The 23,769-nt window shown below is 39.1% G+C and overlaps 1 protein-coding gene and 1 long non-coding RNA gene across 8 annotated transcripts in view; one reads left to right on the top strand and one right to left on the bottom strand.

The window, feature by feature from the left end:
- EPSTI1 (epithelial stromal interaction 1) overlaps positions 1-23,769 on the bottom strand; it is a 112,379-nt gene that overhangs the window by 56,117 nt on the left and 32,493 nt on the right. For 5 of the 7 annotated variants that reach the window (XM_082435406.1, XM_082435405.1, XM_082435411.1 and 2 more), the window contains exons 6-7: positions 15,248-15,321; positions 527-620 (exon numbers count right to left, since the gene is read on the bottom strand). The exons of 1 other annotated variant lie outside the window; for it this stretch is intronic. In XM_082435406.1, the coding sequence (XP_082291532.1) occupies positions 527-620; positions 15,248-15,321 (168 nt within the window). The remainder of the gene's footprint in view (positions 1-526; positions 621-15,247; positions 15,322-23,769) is intronic. One more of the 7 variants, XM_082435407.1, reaches the window with a different exon arrangement.
- LOC309647782 overlaps positions 1-23,769 on the top strand; it is a 36,033-nt gene that overhangs the window by 10,319 nt on the left and 1,945 nt on the right. The window lies entirely within an intron of this gene.

The following is a 23,769-nucleotide window of genomic DNA, read 5'->3' on the forward strand; positions in this document are numbered from 1 at the left end:
TCCAGCCTTCTAGCTGGCCCTTCTAGCCTGTGGCTACGCAAAACTCATCCCTAACACAGTCATGCTTTTTCTTGCCATTATACCTTAATTCTTGCTTCTAATTTCTGACACCTGGAATGACTCTCTTCTGACTCATCTTTTAAGCTTCAGCTTTCCAACTGCTACATGCTCTACACTCACCACTCTGCTTTATACCTGGTTCGCTCCTTCACTTGACTAAGGTCCTTACAGGCAGAAATTGTATGTGCTTGGTAGACCTTATATAAACATAAAAATCTGAGGGATGGATAGATGGACGGATGACTGGGTGAGATCAAAGGTTTTTCAGAGGCTGATGCTCAGTCCATAATGTTGGCAACAAGTACAAGCATTGTTTTACAGCTGAGACAGTAGTTGAGGTCAAAGTTTCAGCTCAGATCATCTGCCTTTAGTTCCAAAATTCTATGCTGTACAGGTCACTCTCTGGCCTTAATCTTCGTCCACTTTAAAAAGTGCCAGATGGCACCCTGCATGACGTTCCACTTACCGAAGCTGAAGATTGTGGGTCACTAACAGCCACTGGACAGGTACCTCTGTGTGGCGACTCTGTGTCGAGTCTTCTCAAGAACTCAGCAGTTTTGCTAGCAGCAACCCAAATAGGTGTTAGTGCCTTCGTAAAAGTAGAACTATCATTATTTATTGTGCCTTTGGGTACTAGCCTAGACTTTTATTGGGGGATGACTAAAAGTGTCCTAGGTAGAACAAAAGGTGAGTTTGTGGACACGGTAGAGTAGAAAATCAAAACAAAATGCTATTGCAAGACTGCATTCATAGTTTGAAAAATGTAAAACTAGGTTTGTGGAATATGAACCTATGATTTCATTTTTTTCTGCTTCGTGTACTTTGACATGGAGATAAATGTCCTCTCAGATTCCACAGTATGGGGCCCTAATTTCCTATCTGAACATTTAAAGCGTGACACTCAGACTTCACTGTAGGGCTGTGGAATATCCCTCCCCTACAACACCTCACTCCACACTGGTGTCATATTAGGCCCTTCACCCTCCAGGGGTCTCTCTCCTAGTCATCTCACTGCCCTCGTGCTTTGACTACTCTCAGGATACACAGAGCTTCTAATCCATAACTCTTCACCATTTATGAGTCATGGACCCCTTTGGAATTCTGAAAGCAGAAACAGACCCTCTCCCTACACACACACACACAAACACAAACACACACACACACACACAAACACACACACACACCTTTATACTTGATTTGTACCTTCCACGGAAGGCAAGAAGTGCTGCCAGTTCTGGTCTGTATTTCTGGCATCTCTTTTTAGCTCTGAGAGACTGTGAAAGATGGACCTAGATGAATCCTCTGTTTTAATAAGTTGCTTTTTCCTTAAAAATCCACACCATCATCCCAGTTCCTCCCCTCATGTATGCCAAGCATGAATATTGGAATTGTTTCCCAGTCCTTACTGTAACAACTGCCCCATTCTGCTTACCAGTGATGAATTTCTGTTCCTTTGTCCTTTCCCCATGTGATTTGTGGGATTTTGATCCCCTTACTCCATATTCACAATCAAATAGCTCAGCAAGGCCAGACTTATACTGCACCAGACCCTTGCAGCCTTCTCCCCTTCTGCTTCCTTCCTTCTCATCCCTCTGCTTCCCCCTAATACTTTAGGCTGATGCTAAGATCCAATTTATCAAGCATTTAGGGCATGGGCATCAAAGGAGATACAAATGGTCTGGTAAAAATAAATGGTATCCAGTGAGGGGGGGAATCAAAAAAGGAATTAGAAGTTAAACAGAGATGCCAACATGACTTCAAATAATTACTTAGGTAGAACATGGCATTTGAACAAGGTCAGAAGCTTGAGCTGGGAAAGGAAGAGCTGAAAGTTAAGCGACAAACATGACCCTGAGAAACACAAGGCTTCAGCAGCTGAGACAAGCAGGCTTTCCATTTGTCTAGGATTGCTTATCTTGCCCAGAATAGACAAGGAGACTAATGAAGTCGCAGAGGCTGGAAGCTGCCCCATTGTCTGGGGCTTTATGAAGCCATCAGTCAAAAGTGCAAAAAGAAGAGTATTGCCAGAAGTTTGGTTGAGATTTCTGAATATCCTTAGCTGAGAGCAGACCACGGGAGAAAGCAGTGAAAAAGAAGTGCCATGATAATAAGCAAATAAGGAGCTTCAGACCAAGTAGGCTGGCAGCCCTGCATTGTGTTCCAACAGTTGCTTCTTACCTGCCAATGCCAAGCACTAAGCTGGCTGGGTTGCTAACCACCAGGCACGGCCTTTGTGCCAACGATCCGTGCCCCACTCATGCCACAAGATCAAATCATAATGACAGGGCCACCGGACTGTCAGAGGCATACAAGTAGGGGCCTGTGAAGAATGGTGGATAACTCCCAAGTGATTAACTATACAAGCAAGACAAGTTCCAAGTTACCAGGCTAAATGGCATTTTTCTACTACCAATACTGTAAATTCCACACATTGGCTGAACTGGATTGGAATCCCTGTAGGTAATTATGGTCGTATTTAATAAAAAGAAAATATATGAACCTCCTTGAGGGGCAAAAGGAGGAACATCTACTGGAGGGGAAATCCAACAAAACTAAGAACCCTGGACTCTAGCACTGAGTCACCTTTTCATTGGGGTTCTTTCTTTGTCACCACTGTGACTCTGCCACCTACTGAGGGGGGGTGATCCTCTCCCACTTTATCACTTTGACCCAGGCACAAATACAGGATCCCTTCCTTTATTCTCCATAGAACAACTGAGGATGGAGCACCAATAACAGACTGGTTTTGAAGATTTACTTAACTCCTCTCCAACTTATGACACTTGTTCTTAGGGTGATGCCTCTGGCTTATCCTAAAATGTCTCTTCAGGGTAGCATCACCTGGACATTATTCCATTGTAGCAGAGACTGCTAAATATCCAACAAAATGGAAGTTCTCCTCTTCTAGTCATACAACCTGACTACATTTCCTAGCCTCCCTTGCTGCTAAGGCTGGCCATGTGGTTGAGTTTTGACCAATGGAATGAGGAAGGAAGTGATACACACCACTTCCAGGATGAACTCATAATAAGTTTCCTACGCATGCACCTCCATACATTTTCCTCCTCCTACTGGCTGTCTGGAATAGAGGCAAACCGCAGCACGAAGTTGGAAGTTGTTTGTGTATTGAAGGTGGTAGCACTGCTAACAGTTTTTGATGCCTGACTATCTGAGTGGAGGGGGTCTCCTCTCAAACCTGTTCGCCCATGTCTTACATGAGAAAAAGATAATAATAATGCTCAAGCAACTATTTATTTTGAGGTCTGTTGATCACAGCAATTAGCCAACCCTAGTAATACCACATAGATTTATATATACAAGAGAATTATCTCTCAATTTAGGTCATCAGTTCCACAAGTAGTACATAAGAAGAGGCCAAGAAGAGCTGAGGAAGAGTAGAAGAATAGAATTCTCAAGGATTAAGCTAGGCATCTTAGTTATTTCAGAACCTTAGTCAGGGGAGGAGAATGTGGGAAAGGGAAGGAACCCACCCATCCTTAAGCTGTCTTGGTATCAGGTCTAGGAGCTGCCTAGGCCCAGAGTATAAAAACGTATACTCATTTATCCCAGTAGTTTGAGGACAGGTAGGGGTTTGGAAGGAGAAACTGAGGGTGAGAAAGTCAGGAAAGGAAAGGGATATGGCTGCTTATATTGCAATATGATGGAATATTAATGTTTATGGAGATTCATCAATCAAAAAGTTTTTGACCTTTTTGAAAGGATAAAATATACGGGAGGGCTTCCCTGGTGGTGCAGTGATTGAGAATCTGCCTGCCAATGCAGGAGACACGGGTTCGAGCCCTGGTCTGGGAAGATCCCATATGCCGTGGAGCAACTAGGCCCGTGAGCCACAATTACTGAGCCTGCGCGTCTGCAGCCTGTGCTCCGCAACAAGAGAGGCCGCGATAATGAGAAGCCCGCGCAGCGCAATGAAGAGTGGCCCCCACTTGCTGCAACTAGAGAAAGCCCTCGCACAGAAACGAAGACCCAACACAGCCATAAATAAATAAAAATTAAAAATTTTTTTTTTAAAAATCACCTGCAGTTTAAAAAAAATATATATATATATACAGGAAAGGCCACAGAGAGTGAAATGTGTGTCTGCTGGCTCATTTAAATATGACAGAAATGCAAAGATAATTCCTATAAGGCTTTTTTTTTTTTTTTTCCTATAAGGCTTTTTAAAAAAATAGTTAGAGAAGACAACTAGGGTTTCTAACGTTCATGGAAGAATCAGTTTACATGGAAAACAAACTTTTGGTTACCAAAGGGGAAGGGGGGAGAGGGACAAATTGGGAGTATGGGATTAACAGATGCACCATACCATATATAAAATAGATAAACAGCAAGGATTTTAAAAAAGAATACGCTTAAAACATTCACTTAGATCTGTAGGAGCTTGTGAATCAGGCTCCTGCCACTAATCACACCCCAGGGCTACAAGGTGATTCCTCTACCTGGTTACCCACCAGGTAACCGCCAACTTTGCACCATGACAAGACACATAAGAACATGCTAATAGAGACTTCCCTGGCAGTCCAGTGGTTAAGACTTTGCCTTCCAATGCAGGGAGTGTGGGTTCAATCCCTAGTTGGGGAGCTAAGATTCCACATGCCTTGCAGCCAAAAAAACCAAAACATAAAACAGAAGCAATATTTTAACAAATTCAATAAAGATTTTTTAAAAAATAGTCCACATCAAAAAAAAAAAGAACATACTAATAAAAATGTTAAACTACCGATTTTAAAGCTAAATAGTCATAATTTAAAAGGTACCCTCACTGAAAAAATACCAGTGACAAATCTCTCCCTGGTTCTTTTTATCTTGCTGGGAGTGAATGGGGCAGTTTTTCCTTCTCTCACCTCCTGTCAGCTGACACACAAATGCCAATGACTGCAGGGTGCAGATGGTGATATAAATGAGTGAAGTGAAGTGAGCCTAGATAGAGGGAGGGCAATGGGAGCACGACTCAGTGATATTCACAGTACATACCAAGAACTTACTAACCTAGTATATACTAACCTAGTATAGTGCTTGACACATACCAGGTACAAATTGTTGAATAAATGAAAGCACATTTCCTAATGTGAGATATTATCAATACATTTATATTTTTACCAGTGTAATAAATAAAAAAATTATTTGTGTTTCTCTGATTAGTGAAGCTGAATATTTCATTTATTTATACTTCTTCTCTTTTAACTATTTATTTCAAGCCCTTTGCCAGTTTTTCTAGAGTCGCCTTTTTCTTATTAATTTTCAAGGCTTCTTTGTGAAATTAAGCCTTTGCCAATTATTTTTGAGGCAAATAGTTTCTCCTAGACTATCACTTACTTGTAACATAGTTCATTACATCATCTATCATAGGTTTTTTTCTGTAGTCAAATCTGTATTTTTTTTCTTATGGCTTCCAAGTTGTGTATATAGCGTAGAAAGGAGTTTTACCACAAAATTATAAAAGCATTCTTCATTACATTCTAATTGTGCTGAGTTATTACAATTTGTCAAATTATCTGTCCTTTTGACACTGATTGAACAAATACTTTTATTAATAGCTAAAGTCCTAAATACTAAATTCCCATATATCCATGGGTCTATTTGTAGACTCTCTCCCATTCACTAAATTTATTTATTACAATGCCAATAACACTTAGTTATTACTACCATACCTATGTTGTATATGATACCTGGTACAAGCTTCTCCCTGTTCCTTCAGTTTTTCAGGTTTGTCTATTTTTTTTTAATATTTTCTCTTTAAAAATGTTTTATCAAATTTCACAAAAGGTCCTGTTTAATTTATATATGAATAAGAGTGGAATTATCTTTACAATGTTGATTTTTTTCCCTTCTATAGTAAATAGATGATCTACATTTAATATTTTCATTTTATTTTAGGTATTTTATTTTATATATAGGTGTATTAGACTTATACTCATCTGTTTTACAGTGTGGATGATTATTGTAAATGAAATTTTTCTTTCAATTATATTTTATAATGAGCTTTTGATCGTGTGTCTGATGGTGCAAAGACAGAAGTGTTTGCATATTGATTTTAGATTCATTCATGATAGTCAAACTACTTGTATTAGTTCTAATAATTTTTTAGTTGATGTCCTTGAGAGGTTTTAGGTGAGCAATCAGAGGCACTTATCTCTTCCTTTCCAATATTTAAATTCTTTCTTTGTTACAAATAGAAACTCTAATTTTCTATCTAAAAATCAGTATCAGTGATAAATAGCAAATGCCCTTCTTATCCTGTTCCAGACTTTACTGAGAAAGTTACCTTCTTCTGTTTTCAAACCAACTGGGCCTACTGTCTTTTTTAGGTGAGATCAAACTACATTTTCCCTTCCATTTTGAGTTTTTATTCTATTCTGGGTTCAAGTCTAATAGCATATATTTTCCTACGAAATAAATTAGGAAATCTGGGTTAAAAAAATTAACAGAAGTAGGACACAGTATTTCTCTTCTTGAATTTTGGTTATACTTCCTTTCTTATCCTTGGAGTTCTTCCTTATTCCTTACTCAGACAGGTCAAAAGTTTATCTATTTTACCAGAATTTTCAAAAAAACCTAGTTTTTGGTTTAATTTAGTGATGATAAATTTTTCTATTCAACTTCATCACTTTTTCCCCTTTATTTATTCCTCCCTTCTATTTGTATTTATTTTATGGCTATAATCTTATCTTAGTAAAATGCTTAGTTATTTTATTTCCATTTTTTCTAAAAGCTTTTAAACTTCTGCATCTTCTAAATAATTTTGTAGTCACATCCCATGGATTTTAATGTGGAATACTTTGAAATTTATATTCTCTTATCCCAAAGTAATTTGTAATTTCAGTTTTGGTTTCAAAATTTTTTATCCTAATAGTCTCCCCCCATCCTCCCAGGGAACCTGAATCTTTAATATTTTTATTTTTTAACTGAATAATAATTAACACAAAATATATTAGTTTCAGGTATAAAACATAGTGACCTGATATTTTTATACATTATGAAATGATCACTGCAATAAGTCTAGTGTGGTGACAGATGGTAACCTAACAGTCCTTTAGAAAGGTAATTAGAAAAAATTTTTTAAGTGGATAGACTTTAAAATTTCTTATTGCTTAATTTCTAATTTTATTACATTTTTCTTAGGAATAGTGGCTTTATAGGATTTGGGGGTATTTTTGGAACTTACTGAGAGTCTTTGAGGCCTTAGTCATGGCCAATGGTAGTTAAGTCATATTTGTAAAGAATAGGTATTTTCATAAACTAGGTACAACACTTTGTAACTATGTCTATGTTATCATGCCAAGTCATTGTTATTCATATCCTCTATTCCTTATGAAGTTTTTTGGTTCACATGATGACCTATTAATTTCTACGGAGAACAAAAGGAAAATTTGACAAATCCATAATCTATATTACAGACTTCAGCAGTTTTTATTTCATATATTTCAAATCTATATTGATATTTACAGTTCACATTATCTTCGGGATTACATATTTTATGTGCATAAAATATTCTTTATCCTGTTGAATGCTTTTCATCTTGAATTCAATTTTGTCTCATATTAATATTGCTATATCTGCCTTCTTTTATTAGCATTTATGGATATATGTTCCATGCCTTTGTTTCCAACTCTTCTGTTTTATAGATATCTCTTAGAGTAGCATATAGCTAGATTTTTGATTTTTTTTTTTTTTTTTGCAATCCAGGAACTTTTTTTTAAATAAGGAAATTTAGCCTATATACCTTTTTTGTGATTGCTGTCTTGTTGCTTATAAAACTTCCACCCTCTTTTCTGCCTTTTGTTGTAATTATCAATTTTTCATTTGATTTTTTTCTTCTTACGTTTTTGTTATATATCCTATTTGTACATACAATACAATTAAACATATAATAAACACATAATTACTTATTTTTTTCTATCAATATCTGGAATTCACTAGCATTCACTCGTGCAAAAAAAATAATTGTTTTACTTCCTATCCTCCTCTCTCCCTTGTGCCTCTTCCATAGCACTGAAATCCTCCATGAGTTTAATTTCATCATGTTGATTCTTAATAATAAAAAAGAAAAAAAGCTAATCATATATTTGGCTATAAATGTCATTGTCTTCTTTATTCATAATTGTTCTGATATCTTACATCTTCCTCTTTCTTGGATTCCTTATTTGTTTGACCAGAGTTTATTTTGTGGCAGTTTTTTTCAGTAAAGATCTTAGAACTCACACAGAAGTGATAAATTTGGCTGGCTGTGCAGGTAGCTTGTCTCCAGGATGGCAGGGGCCGGGGGTGGGGGGGCACATATTCCCCCAGGTATAGTACATTTACCAGGAGCACTTTCCGGGCCCCAGGGTCTTCTCGTGTGTCCAAAAGTTCTTAGGCTCTACCCTTGGAGATAAAGGCCAGAGTCAGCTGGTCCCTCTCTCTTCTTCCTCTGCTATCCTTGTTTGGAGTTCCTTTATACTCCACCTTCTCCCTCCAAGCACTATGCTAGATTTCTTACATGGGTTATATTGATTAATCTTTGAGTTAGCAAATATTAGCCCCACCCCATGCTATATATGAGGAAACCTAGGCTCAATGTTAGGAGAGAGGTTAAAGTTTGAGACCAGGCAGGCAGTCTGATCCTAGATCTACCCTCCCAAGAGGGGAGCACTGATGGTACCAGGTTCCAATGATGAGATACTTAAGTGAAACTATTTTGTAAATAAGGCACCAGTCAACTTTTATCTTTAACCAATTATTAACTACATCCTGAAAAAGACAGAAGCTGTTCCTGACATCCAGGAGCTGCCCTGGCATTCACAGCTAAGCCTTGGTGTTCTCCTATTGAAAGTGATTTCACACAATATCAATATCAGAGGAGGTCACTTTATGATGGTGATGAATCATGAAAAAAAAGGCCACTCCATGATATGTCTGAACAAAGAAAAATACATGAACCTTGTCTAAACCACAAAAGTGACCAAACACCCCAACATTTTGGCTAATAGGAGTGACTATTGCTTATTTATCAATTACATTATTAGTCTCACTCTGATCTTCCCTTGTTTTAAATAAGATTAAGATACCTGATACCTACTTTGCTGTACATCTGAAACTAACACAACATTGTTAATCAACTGTACTCCAATATAAAAAAAATTAAAAAAAAAAAAAAGATACCTGATACCTAATCACTATTACCCCTGCTTCCTGATTAACAGCCGACCCAGAACAAAACCCTGCTTCCTCAAACCCTCTCCCGAAATCAACCCGACAGAGGCCCAAACCCAATCAAGTCCTTTCTGACGTCTTCTTACTAAGGTGGCTCACAATTCCCCCATCGTGCGGCTAGAGAATTTGGAATTTATTTCATAAGCAATGGGAAATAATCAAGGCTTTTGGAATAGGATAGTGACATGACAAAAGCTGTGCTGTAGAAAATGAAATCTGACAAACATGTAAGACAATTGAGAAAAGAGACTGTTGGCAAAGAGAGTAAGAAAGCCATTCCAGTAACTCAGGGGATGACAAGGAGAAAGAAGCCATAATGCAAGTGGCATGTGAGAAATACCTATATGAAGGTGGTGGCAGTGGGAATGAAAATGAGTTAACATTCACTAGGACATCTGCAGGAAAAATTGATAGTGGGTAGAAATTTTAACCATCAACATGATTTAACATTCAGTAGGCAGGGATTCTCTCAGATTTCTCGTAAACTGTTCAGTCTCATTCTGAACAAAATAGAGGATTTTTGTACCTGTAAGTTCACTTCATTAGCATAAGATAGAAAGTTATGAATAGGATGACTTTCAGTTCACCTTACTGGGATTATAAAATGTGAGGTTGGATTTAAGCCTACCATATGGATAAGGGATCAGTTTAGCCCTTAAGTGTCTTTTGGAAGCTCCCACGAAGGGCATTAGAAGTTTAGTGAGCATATTAGAAGACAAACTTGGAACCTAAGTGTGCATATTCAGCAGACCTGCCTCGATCCTCAGCTCTAGGAAACTAAAACAGATGAAGATGTGCCTCCTAGGTACTAATCACACTATCATTCAAATGGAAATTAAAGAGATGCGTGGTTCCAATGGCGGAAATGAAGAAAACTTCCCCACATTACCATCGGCAGGCTGAGCTCACGGTGGTGCCTGGCAATTCAGAAATAAGAAGGTCCTACTTTGGAATGAGCTTGGTTCCAAGGGCTTTTTCAACCAAGGTTTTAAGAACTGAGCTCCTTCTCCCCTAGAAATATTGGTACCTAGGAGTACAGTCCAGCCAGGAGAGCTCACAAAAGCCCATGTACCCTACAGGAAGCTTAACTGTGGAATTAATCCAGTGTTGGACCTGGAAAGGGATGTCCTTCAGGTCTGAGGAAAATCAGAGAAAGCAGACATACTTCCTCAGTTTTTCTTTTGCCTCTTGCAGGCCAAATTTAGATCTTCCTTGGAGGAATCAGAAGTCAATTTTGCCCAAGTCTTTATCTCTGAACTGACCTATTCTACAGTCTTCTCCACAGGCCCCCCACAGGCCCCCCATAAGCTACAGTGCTTATCACCCCCACCCTAGCCTGATAATCCTGACCTTGTGAGTATAGCACACCTCTGAATTACTCATTATCCCTGGTCCTTCAAATCTCAAGACCAAGATTTGGCTGCATTGCTCACTGTCTGTGACTTTGAATTACTCAACCCTCCACCTGTAAAATGAAGATGATATATCCCTAATAGGGTTGATCTAAAAATTAAATGAAAATATGTATATAATATGCCTAACACTGCTGACACTCCATAGGTTCTCAATAATACAACAGCTTATTACTTTGAAATAACATTTAAAAGAGCCAAGCACTTTGTATATTTTTAAAACTATACAAATGTACAATCTATTAGATTAAATGATTATTAGATATGAGTTAAAATTGTAAATGCTTAAAATATACCCAATTCTCATCTCTCCAGCAAATCCTTAAGAGAACATTGTTTTTCCTAACACCTGCACCCAAAATGCATCTGACTGCCCCATTCACATCTTACCCTAACCCCCATAACTCATTACATGGGCTCAAAATTCAAATCTGTCTCAAGATCCATCCAAAAACCACATGGTGAGAAAGATGACTATGACTCAAAATAAATTACCATTTAAATTTCAAATGCTGAAATTTAAATAATCTAAATCACAACATCCTTTCTTTGATTATAACAAAACACACACACACACACACACACACACAAAGGTATATTAACTGTTACTTCAAATCCTCAAAGCTACCAGTAATATTGACTAATTAAAAAGGCCATCCTGAAAAATCACATTTGTCTTTTTATAAGTAGTAAAGAATGACAGAGTAAAATAATGGTGAAAACTATGCCAAGGTTAGAAGCCTATTTCTACCCTTCACTTTCATGTTCAAGAATCCTAGAACTAACTCTACACTGTGAAATTCGAGTCTGTCCCCAGCCAGAGTGGCAGACTTAATGCACCATTAATCTGGTCTGTTCTCAGCCGCCAATTGAAATAGTCACAGTCATTCGATTTTTAAGGAAAAGACAGTACTGCAGAAGTACATTCCAGAGGTCTTTTCATAAAAACCATCCCATGTGCTCCATCTGCACATGCAATCTGCTTGTGTATTTTCAGCCAGCTTGCATGGGCAGATTAATGCGTACAATTAGAAAGCAACCCCACAGGCATTCAATAAACTGCTTTCACTATTACACTCAGGAGAGTCCCTCTGGATGTCAATAAAAGCCTAGTTTTCTGCCTGTTAGCTAAATAATTGACAACACTAAAAATAATCAGAAGAAAATGAACGAAGTCAGGAACAAAGTGGTAAGAAAGAATACATTAAGATTCTCATGGTGGTGCCCCAGGATGATATCATGAGCTTTTTCTCCAGCAACCTGGGTTTACAGTCTGCTCAAGTCCATGGTTGCCCTTCTCTACAGAAAACAAAACAAAACAAAGAACACCATTCCTAGTCTGCTATTTGAACCACACATATCACAGCATTGAAAGAATTCCTTATTTGTGTTTCTATTCTGTGATCCTTAGTTTGACAGCTTCAGGAGAATCTAATTTTTTGGTGAAGGGGATGGAATAGGGAACAGCCTAGTTGGTCTAGTTAAAACTTTGTGCTGTTAAAATGCTGAGAGCTCTCGGACTTCCCTGGTGGCGCGGTGGTTAAGAATCTACTTGCCAATGCAGGGGACATGGGTTTGAGCCCTGGTCCGGGAAGATCCCACATCGCAGAGCAGCTAAGCCCATGAGCCACGACTACTGAGCCTGCGCTCTAGAGCCTGTGAGCCACAACTACTGAGCCCGCGTGCCACAACTACTAAAGCCTGCATGCCTAGAGCCCACGCTCCACAACAAGAGAAGCCACCACAATAAGAAGCCCACGCACCACAATGAAGAGTAGCTCCCGCTCGCTGCAACTAGAGAAAGCCCGCACGCAGCAACAGAGACCCAACACAGCCAAAAATAAATAAATAAATAAAAATTAAATGTTATACAGCAGAAACTAACACACCATTGTAACGCAATTATACTCCAATAAAGATGTTAAAAAAAAATTCTAATAGCTCTCCTATACAATTCTTCCACCATAAATTGATTCTAAGAAAATATGATAAAGGCTTGTTATACAGAGGATCCATCTTATACAAGAAGTTTCTTTCATATTTCTAGCTATATAATGGTCATTCATTTCATTAGCTATTGGTCTTTTAATTTCAAAAGTACTTCAAAACAAAATACATTTAAAAAACACACACATATACTTCTTCTTGTGTTTCTCAATAGGCTTTAACAATCAATTTGAGATACTTCTCATTTTTAGCCAACTTCTCTTTTTTCTGGTTAACTGGGACTTTTATGATAAGCAGAAGAAAGATCAAGAGTGAAATGTGCGTGTAATTGAATTCAGCTCCACTGATAGTGTGTGAGGTGCCTGAGGGTAGAACTCTTCTTTCTTTACAGAAAAAGGGTGATCTCTAGTATTCAGTAAAACACAAACTCAAGAAGCTGGAGGACTAGTAAAAAAAGGTTTGAGGACACAATCTCCCACATCCTTTAAAACCCCAAGAATCTCTCATCCTCCACTTTATCATGTTTAAAACTCCCCAGAGGATGGACTTGTTCAACTTCCCAGTCCTGTACCTAAGACCCCTCATTGGTAAGCAGGTCTTCCCTTTTCCAGTGTAAACAAGGATGTCACAGGATAAGTACATTTGTTCTTATTGTGTCTCCAGGCTACAAATGCCCCCATAGCATTGGGGGGCATTCAACTTCTCTGATTGGCCGAGAAATCAACTCTCATCCATTCTCTACCAAAGAAGGGGGAGGCAATAATACATTAACCCTTAATCTATTGCCTGCCGCCCTCTATCTCTCTCTAAGACAGCCAACTTCTCCTGGTGTTTAGCTTCACACCAGCTTCCTTACCCCCATGTCTGCCTTAGAACAAAAGTGGGGAAAGATAACGTCATTCATTAGCACTTCCACCCAACCCCATTCTATCTCCCACTTTTTTCCTGTCCTGGGTAGCGGAGGCCAGGTATCCAACTTGCTAATGGGCAAAGTGAAGTGCTGAGAAACTTCTTGTACATTCCAACCTCTGAGTCTTAAAGCAAGGAGCTGTTGCTTACAGTAGAGGCAGGAGAATCTCAGCGGAATGAGAAAACCAGAGGATGCTGTACTTGGAGGAGGGACACACTTTAGGGTGTCACATATGCTCACCCCAACATCAGAATGATCTTAAATTCTACAAATGAGGTATAACGACGGGAACAGATAAGAGGAGGCAGTCAGTACAGTCCATCGGAAAGTGGGAGGCCGATGACTAGTTCTGGTGGAACCAGAAATCTCTAAACGGTCTCTACAAAATAAGCTGTCTGATCCCATTCAACAAGAACCTCTGTAAGAAGTTACATATCAAGTCCCCATGAAATTCAGTCACTTATATACCATCTATTTTTTTTAATAAATTTTTTATAAGATTTTTAAAATAAATTTATTTATTTTATTTATATTTATTTTTGGCTGCATTGGGTCTTCGTTGCTGCACGCAGCCCTTCTCTAGTTGTGGCGAGTGGGGGCTACTCTTTGTTGCGGTGCATGGGCTTCTCATGGCGGTGGCTTCTCTTATTGCAGAGCACGGGCTCTAGGGCCGCGGGCTGCAGTAGTTGCGGCATGCGGGCTCAGTAATCATGGCTCGCGGGCTCTAGAGCACAGGCTCAGTAGTTGTGGCGCACAGGCTTAGTTGCTCTGCGGCATGTGGGATCTTACAAGACCAGGGCTCAAACCCATGTCCCCTGCATTGGCAGGCGGATTCTTAACCACTGCACCACCAGGGAAGCCCTATATAAGATATTTTATTTAATCCTTACAAATGGCCGATGGGAGAGATATTACCAACCCTAATTATTTTTAGAAAAACTAAGCTTTAAAGAGGTTTAGTAGTTTGTCCAAGGTCACAGCTGAAGAATGGAGCTAGGATTTTGAACCCAAATCTGCTTGTTTAATTCTACCATATTTGGAATTAACCTAGGGACAGAAATATGGTTCTATGGTTTTGTCTATTCTTTTAAGCAGTGTGCAAGTAACCTAGCTACTTAGAGCTGGAACACAAACTTATCTTTAAAGCTTGTATAGGAGAGTAGATTATCTACATTATAAAGCACATAGTAGTTGCCCTATACATGTTAGCTGCTGTAATTCACAAGTCATACTGGAAAAAAGTACCTTGATGTATGACCACCACTTGGGAGCTTTGCTGATAAATGTGAAATTATTTCTCAATTCTTGTTTACAAAAATAGAAGTCCTCAGTCCATTAGGTAAATCCCTAGTTAGTTTAGATTCTGCTTGGGTACTTCTTTCAAACAACATCTTCCTTATATTGGTGTTTTGGAAGTCTTCATAATCAAAAGTAACCTGGATCACCAAAAAGCAAGCCCTCCAAGTTATTTAGAATGGGGAATTTCTCAAATTTGGCAGTATTCTTTCTAATCTGTTGACTGCTAAAGAATACTTTAATGAGTATAGATATCTCCAAACTTAGAACCTCACGTCTAGAGTTCAATTATATAATTAATAGTCAACAATCCAACACCAGATGTTTTGAATAGTTACTATCACCTAGAATTTAAAAGCACAATGAACAATATGTCTATAAAAGGTACAAAGTTCTGAAAATATAAATTTACCATTGCTGATGTTCTCTAAAAGCTTCTCTTCTGAGGTTTTCTTGACGCCTCTTTTTCTCCTCTAGTTTATTGCTCTGAAATTTCAAGTATCAAAATGTAATCTATTAGGAAAGCTTTAAGCAGAATCATGATGTTAAAGTTACCCAAGGTCCAAAATCTTTAGGCTCAAGTGGCCTCAGTAATCCAATACGGTACCTACCAGGGCTTCCAAGGTGATAACCCTGTCACAACCCATGTGCCCTACACTGAAAGCCAGGAGCTCCAAGTTCTTTCCATGGCTCCCCTCTCCCAACTTGATTGGTATAATCACAGAATCAGTATTTCACATTTTTACCTTAGTTCAGATGATAGCAACATTTATATCTTAAGCAGTGTTTTCAAAATGTTCTAAGGAAAACATGAAATTTCCACACCAATCATGTTAAATTAAAATTATAATAAACGATTAAATAGATGTTACAAAATATGTATATATATATATAAATGGTTAAATAGTCGATACTACATATATATCTCCACATTACAATAAAGCATTCAAGAAAAGATTTTCAATAAGCCAATTCAATTCCCTTCTGACTTAGAATCAGATACTTAAAGCTGTTGAGAGACTGAACAGCAAATGTCCAAAAAAAGCCATCCACTTGAATAGAAGAATCCTCTCATTTTTTAAATTAGTTGTTTGGAGAGTCTAGAGATAAAGAACTTCACATTTGATATTACTGTCACCATGGCTCTGGCATATTTTAATCCAACTTAATAACCCAGAAATGCTTGTGTTTTTTTACGATGATACAACTGTCATTTTTTTAAATTTGCCTGTGAAAAACAAGTAGACTTCCTAGACAACAAATTTAATGGGGAGTTGAAACAAGTTCTACAACACAGGAGGACTTGAAGTTTTAATTGAATCCAAGGGAGAAGTCAAGCAGCTGGATTTGCTTTAAAAAAAAAAAAAAAAAAATGGACTTGTCCCTCAGGAAGACCTGTGAAAAGGGAATAATGGAAATCATCACTTCCAAACTCTAACATAAGTTTAGCTCCATCTTCCAAAGAGAGGAAAAAACTGTTCATATTGTTCATTTCCATGAAAGTCTTCATTCACACAGAACTATTTACTCATCCCATTTTGAAAGGTAAAATGGATGATTTCAGTTTCAGAAAAAACATAAAGGAAATTTACTACAATCCAAGAGAATTGTAATACAATTCAGTTGTAATTCAATTATAATACAAGGCAATTGGATTATTAATGAATCACAGTTCTAGGAAGCAAACTAACAGAAAATTGTACAACTGAATAAACATGATCTCAATCTAGAAAAAAATCCTGACTCATGAGACCAAAAGTAGTCAATTGTGATGAGCTCCCCACATCTCTGGGGGAAGAAAAGGGGGCCGGGAGGTAAAAGACAGCAAGCAAGCAAGCAGTAGGTATTGATTAAACCAGGATTAGGAATGCTACTTAGAGAACAGTGAGAAAATCACACAAGCATTTAGAGACCAGGGCTGGGTTCCTTTAGCAAGGTCAGAAATTGGAACATGGATTTTCATCTCTTCGCTAATAGATTATCATTGGACTCAACTTACAGATCAGTTACTCAGTAGCTTAATTCTTTCCAACAAAGGTCTGTTTATCCCTCAAGAGTTGATGGAGAAGTATTTTGCAAAATACTGGAGTATTTAATTATTCAATACCTACCACTGTGGTAGCTATTTTAGTACACTAATCCAAATACTTAAGATTTAGTCAGACTACTTATTTCTTCCCATTTAACAGTGAGTTAAGGAGTCACCCAACCATACTTATACGTATACAAATGCATAATATAAAAGATCTAAGAACATGAGGTCCAGAAGAAAAAATATGGAATGAGTTCTAGGTCCACCATCACTGAGTGACCTTAAACAAATCATTTAATATCACTGAATCTCATGCATTCAACAAACATTTATCAAATGCCTATTATATGCTCAGTACTATGTTCTGTTAGATTCTGGGAATACAAACAGAGCAGTGCGTACTCTGGAAAATTTCAGAAGCTAGCTGGGAACACAGACAAGAAAGCCATGATGGCAGTGTGTAAAATATATTAGGGAATAGAGGTTTGCAAATATGTAATATGAATACAAAGAAAAAGCACAGAAGTGGGCAATTGGGAAATGTTTTCAGCAGTTCCACAGACATTCATTCAGTGCCTTCTATGTGGGCAGACCCCATCCTGGGTTAGGGTTAGGGTTAGGGTTAGGGTTAGGGTTAGGGTTAGGGTTAGGGTTAGCCAAAATTTGAATAACATTTGGAATATGGTTTCTAACCTCGGGTTCATGAATAAGCTGTCTGATAGGAGTATGCTCATTTTTATGGAGCGTGAGTCCATAGCTTTCTTCAGATTTCCCTAGGGGCTGATGACCAAATAAAAGGATAAGAACCATGGGTCTAATGAGAGGTAGAAATTCTAGATAGAGACCAATCTGAAGCAAGAACTTTCCAGGAGGAAAAGGAGGTGATGGGAGCAAGGCTACTGCACTCCATTGTATGGTTTCTTACTGCCCAGGGGCCTAGCAGAGAGGTTAAAAAGGCTGAAACAGAGGCAGCATTCAGCTTACCAAGGCTTGCATCCCAGCATGGGGTGTTTCAGCACAGCAGAGGTGTCTTTTTCTATTTCTCACAAAAGCACCATCTGTCACCAATCTGAGCACCCACAGAACTGCCTGCCTGGATGAAGAATCTGTTTCTAATTTGCACAGAGGCAATGATGGGATAGCAGTGGCCCTGAACAGGAAAAGGGCATTCCTATAATGTATAATATTTCCAATACAGAAAGGCACAAGAGAATATGCCAGTTCAGGAAACCCCAAGAAGCCTGTGGATAAATTCAAAGGGGTTTGTAGTGAGATGGGTGGAGGACAAGGCTGAGGAAGTAGGAAGAGGCAATTGTAAAGAAATGTATATGCCAAGTAAAGGAGTTTGGACTTCATTAAAGGCAATGATGAGCCATTATGTTATTTTAAGCAGGATGGTAAGCAGCTCACCCTGAAAGCAGCACGAAGGATAAGCCGCAGAAAGGACCACAAATACAAAAACCAACGGTGTGGTTCTCACAGTAATCCAGGCCATAAATTAGGAGTCCCAAATTAAGACAACAGGGACAGAAAAGACAGGACAAATTCTAGAAAAATGTGGGGGACAGAAATAAGAGGAGAGTAAAAAGAAATAGTAGGAGGTAGGCTATATTAATATAGAATGAGTCAAAAAAGGGGGGAAGATTACAGGTGACTATCATTTAAGAGCATCAGAATGAATACGAGGTCAGTTTTGAACCTACTGGATTTGAGATACACCGTGGCACATCTAGAAAGAAATATCAAGCATACAGTAAAATATGTGGTTCTGGGATTCAAGAATATGGTCTGGAGATGTGGATTTCAGAAATCATCAGCACAAGCAAAATCCACAGACGTGGAAATGCAGGGGGCTTTCACCTAAGAATATGGTGGCATAGGCACAGGGAAATGAGAGAAGATGAATGGATGGGACCTGGATAGAACATCAATAGCAGGAAAACAAGCAGAGGAAAAGGATCCAGAGGAAATCCAGAGGGATAGAATTTGAAGGAGAAAGTACTATTTAAATAGTTACAATATTACAAACAGTTTAGATAAGTTAGGAACTGAAGAGTCTCCACTGAGTTTTTCAACTAAGAGCTCATTAGTGATTCTTGGCTAGATAAATACCCATGAATTACTAGAGACAGAAGTCAAACTCAGCCCACCAAGGAACAAGTGAAGGTGAGAACTCAAAGAAGGTAAGTTTCTAAGCTAGCTGAGCTCAGCATCACCTGGGGAACTTTGTTTAAAACAGGGATGATTTTTTTTTTTTTTGATTCAGGTGACTGATAAGGAGTCAGTCTACATACTGGCATGTAGGAACCCAATGTGGTAGAAAAGGCTTTCAAGAAGCTGAGCTGTGATGCTTGGGAGGGAGGAGTTGAAAGCAAACCAGAACAGAGACACTTTGTTTTTAAGATGAGAGATTTCATTATGATTATACCCCAAGAGAGAAAAACAGAAACAAGAAGAAAGCTACAGGAGAAAAGGAGGGTTAACCGATGGAGCAGCAATGTTCCCGGGGAGATGGAGGAAAGATGCGATGGGAAGCACGGGTGGGAGAATCCATCATTGCAACAAGGAAGAGCACTTTCTTATTCCTGCTGAGATGAGATGGGGGCAGAAACAGCAAAGGAAGAGTAAGGAAACAGAAAAATATAGGTACTTCCAGCCTTGTGGTCTTTATTCACTAGAAGGTGGGAAATGAGGTCATGTGCTGAAAACGAAACGTGAGGATAAGAAGAATGTGAAGGGAGGAAGATGTCGGTAATTAGAGATGAGCCTAGACTGCAAAGGAAAATGCTGTGCACTAGGAATTGTTAAAGGCCCAGCTGGGAGGGAAGCCCAGCAATCTTGTGTGACAGGAAGAGCCAGTGTGTTTTTTCTCCAGCAACCCAGTTCATGTGGGTTTATTTAATTTAGAAATAAATTAAACCAATCCAATTCCTGTGTAAAATAAAAATCCTCTCTGCTTTCCACACAAGAGGTTGATATAATAGTAGACTCAAATGAAATAGGGCACTTCTTTACATGTATAGTTAATTAGGTCACGGCACCCTTTTTCACTGCTTACTTAGCGCTACCCATTGTACAAAGAGATTTGCACCTACTGTATCCTTTAATCGCACCAGTCCCATTATTATATTATTATACCCATTTTACAGCTAAGGAAAGTGAAACATAAAGAAGCTAACAGCTTACGCTTTCAGTACTACATCTGCATTTCAGAGATATCATTAACATCCCAACATTACGGGATTAATTAATGGGGTCAGTTAATGGGACCCTACTGCATTCCAACAACCAGAGGCTTAATGCCCACACCAGTTCATCCACAAAGACATGCATGATGTAGGAACCATATTTCTGGGAAATACTTGAAAGTTCTGTTTTGTTCCTTGAAAGTTTTCAGAAATGGAAACTTTTCCCAGTTTATAAAAACAATATTGAAATAATTTCCTTGATGTTGAGTTTTATTCCTAAAACTGTTCTTAAACCATTAGCCCTCGCTAGTACTTGTTTCCTAGAAATAAGCAACAGTGTGATTTCTTAAAAACATGTATATGGGGCTTCCCTGGTGGTGCAGTGGTTAAGAATCCACCTGCCAATGCAGGGGACATGGGTTCGAGCCCTGGTCCGGGAAGATCCCACATGCCGCGGAGCAACTAAGCCCATGCACCACAACTACTGAGCCTGCGCTCTAGAGCCACAACTACTGAGCCCGTGAGCCACAGCTACTGAAGCCCACGCGCCTAGAGCCATACTCTGCAACAAGAGAAGCCACCACAATGAGAAACCCGCACACCACAATGAAGAGCAGCCCCCGCTCGCCGCAACTAGAGAAAGCCTGTGCGCAGCAACAAAGACCCAATGCAGCCAAAAATTAATTAATTAATTTTAAAAAAACAAAAAACATGTATATGGATGCATCTCTGCATCTAATATGCATACCTTGTTTTCTATGCTAATAGGAAATGAAGTAGATACAAAGTAGTTCCTACTTCATTTTATAACATTAAAACAAACGAATGATGCTTCTCAGTGTCTACATAAAACACCATGACCTCCAGGGCCCCACATAACTTCATCAGCTTTATGACTTTATAGTTTACTGGAAAGAACAAGGAAAGGCTTCGTTTGCCACTCACTTCCGTAGCTGATTTCTTGCCCTTTCTGAGGTTATAATACCCTAAGAGGTTGGGAGAATCGAATGAAAGAATTTGTAAACTATACAGCCCTATATAATATGATTTCAAACATACGAGGATCAAAGGCAGAATAAGATGAATCCAGGAGGTAGGGAGGGTCTTTGACATGGAATTGGAGATTTTTATTTTTTAAGTTCGTGGGCGTTATGAAAGTCTGGAAAAAATCAAATTATTACTCTGCCATACAGATCTCCAGGAAGAAAAATTAATACACTATAAAACCACATGAGTTGTATTAGTTTTCTATTGCTGCTATAACAACCATGAACTTAATAGCTTAAAACAACATAAATTTGTTAATAATCTTACAGTTCTGGAGGTCAGAAGTCCAAAACGGGTCTAACGGGGCTAAAATAATATATTGATGTTGAGGGAAATTGGCAGACTCCAGTACCAGTAGCAGCTGTTATGTCCACAAGGCTTTTCGGTAGCTAGCAGTATGAGTCCCCTCCAAAGACTACAGCAGGGTCTTTACTTCTTTCTACCCCTACAATAAGGACTCTATTTCCAGAATCACATCTTCTGTTTGCATGCTCTGCTATCCTAAGATGTCAGTCATCTATTTGTTCAGTGTAGAAGTTAGGGGTACCATAGTTATGGTTTTGTAGCTCCTACCCATAGGTTTAGTCTCCTTTATCCAATGGCCTTTCTCTACTTCAAGCCAACAATGGCAGGCTGAGTCTTTCTCCTGCTCCATCTCTTCATGCTCTCAATCTTCTGTCTCCCTCTTCCAAGTTAAGGACCCTTATGATAACATTGGACCCACCTGAATAATGCAGGATACACACTCTCTCTACTTGAAAGTAAGTTGATTAGCAACCTTAATTCCACCTGCAAACTTAGCTCCCCTTTGCCATATAACAGAACATCTCCCTAGGTTCCAGGGATTAGAATGTGGAAGAGGAGGGGAGGGGGCATTTTTCTGCCTACCACATGGGTTGTAATCTATTTTTAAATCAGTAAGTATCAGACACATAATGTGCCAGATAATTCATAAAATCCTTGCCCTCGCCACCAAGCCCTCTGAAGCTTGGTTTGGGAATGTGGCGGGGCAGGGGGCAGAGGCAGTGAAAGGAGGACCTCTTTCCTTTAGGGCAAAGCAGTGGTGTGCTGATAAGCTTAACAACCAGCTCTAGCAGGGAGGAGGAGGGGAGGTTGATTTGTAGCATTTACTGATTTCTGTGGTGAAAATACTCCTCATGGTCAGTTTCAGTCTACCAACATGAAGTCCGCTAGTCCACAAAATAGAACAATCCACTCTCATGAGCCAGTACAAGGAGGCCCCGGTACACCACTGGAAGAATACATAACATCAACATACTCTAATGTAGGAAATACAAGTTTAACTGAAGCATCCCAGTGCCCTCTCCAAAGTTCCCCTTAACCCACAGGATTAACCCTTCCTGGATCCCACTGACATGATCAGAGGCTAAAGAGCTGGCTGCCTTTCATACCTTTGTGCGTATTAAGGACCCATATGTGCTGGCAGGGAGTACAGTTTACTCTCCCCTTACTCACACACAGGTGGTGACCAATCAGAAAGAGACCCAGTGTTCCCTGGTGACCCCTCCTGGGAGAGGACAAACTGAAGGTCAAGGGGGATTAAGACCAAGAGGCCAAGTTAGAGGTTCTCGGGTGGCACTAGGCTCTTGGATTCGACTTGGCTCATAGTTCCTGGACAGCAGCCATTTGCCTGAGGGGGACGGTGGTATTTTGTAAGCTGGTGTCCATGTGTGTGTTTGCTGTGCATTTTAAGGAATAAATGCTCCATAAGCACGGCCATTATCGCTTCCCTTGGCCATTTTCACATTGGCAATGTGAAGTATGCCATTTCTAGATGGCTAATGTCCATTTTTCTTTTATCTGACACAAGCTATTAAATGGGCTCACATTTAGTATGAAAAGCAACAGATTTATATACAACAGGGAGAGCTAGGTCAGGGTGGCAGTCCGGGCCGATTAGCCAGAGAAATCAAGTCTGTGGAAGGACCAGAGTGGGCTGCTCCTTCTCTTGTAAGGCAATTTAGATTAATGCTCCTCAAACCGGTATGTGTACAAGAATCACCTGGAGAGCTTGTTAAAATGCAGGTTCTGTTTCAGAAGGTCTGGGGTGGGACTTGAGATTCTGTATGTCTAATAAGTGATATCAAGGCTGCTGGTTCAAGGACCACATTTTGAATGGGATGGATCTATACGTATCAACTCCCTCTTCCCATCTCTCACTTTTGGACAAATTTATACCAATAATCATTACATTTGTCATGTTAGAAAAGCCAACCCAGTTAAGACTTCTGTAGTTAATGATTGCTGTACATCTAGTGTTATAGTATAACTTGGAAAGGGAGGGAATGCTGCTTTTACTCAATGTTAAAGAAAACTGTTTCAGCCACTAACATTTCTGAATAGTATACATAATTTGACCAAAGAAGAAATGAGCTATAAATGACCCACAAGCCAGCCAATTATGGGTATTAAATGACAACTAATAAATCACTTTTAGGATAAGAGTTTACAACACAATTCTTTAGGATCTGCAAGCCCCTTAATTAGATTTGATGATTTTCTTAGTTGCACCTGAAATACAAATGATTATGCTATATAAAGGGAATACCTTCTCTACAATCACAAGACTGAAGCATGAACCTTCCTTTGAAGGAAAAAATGGGGTAGGGGTGGGGTTGAATGGAAAAGAGTGAGGAATAGAGAGGT

Source organism: Balaenoptera physalus (assembly GCF_965194825.1).
Source record: "Balaenoptera physalus genome assembly, chromosome: 18".
Lineage (NCBI taxonomy): Eukaryota > Metazoa > Chordata > Mammalia > Artiodactyla > Balaenopteridae > Balaenoptera > Balaenoptera physalus.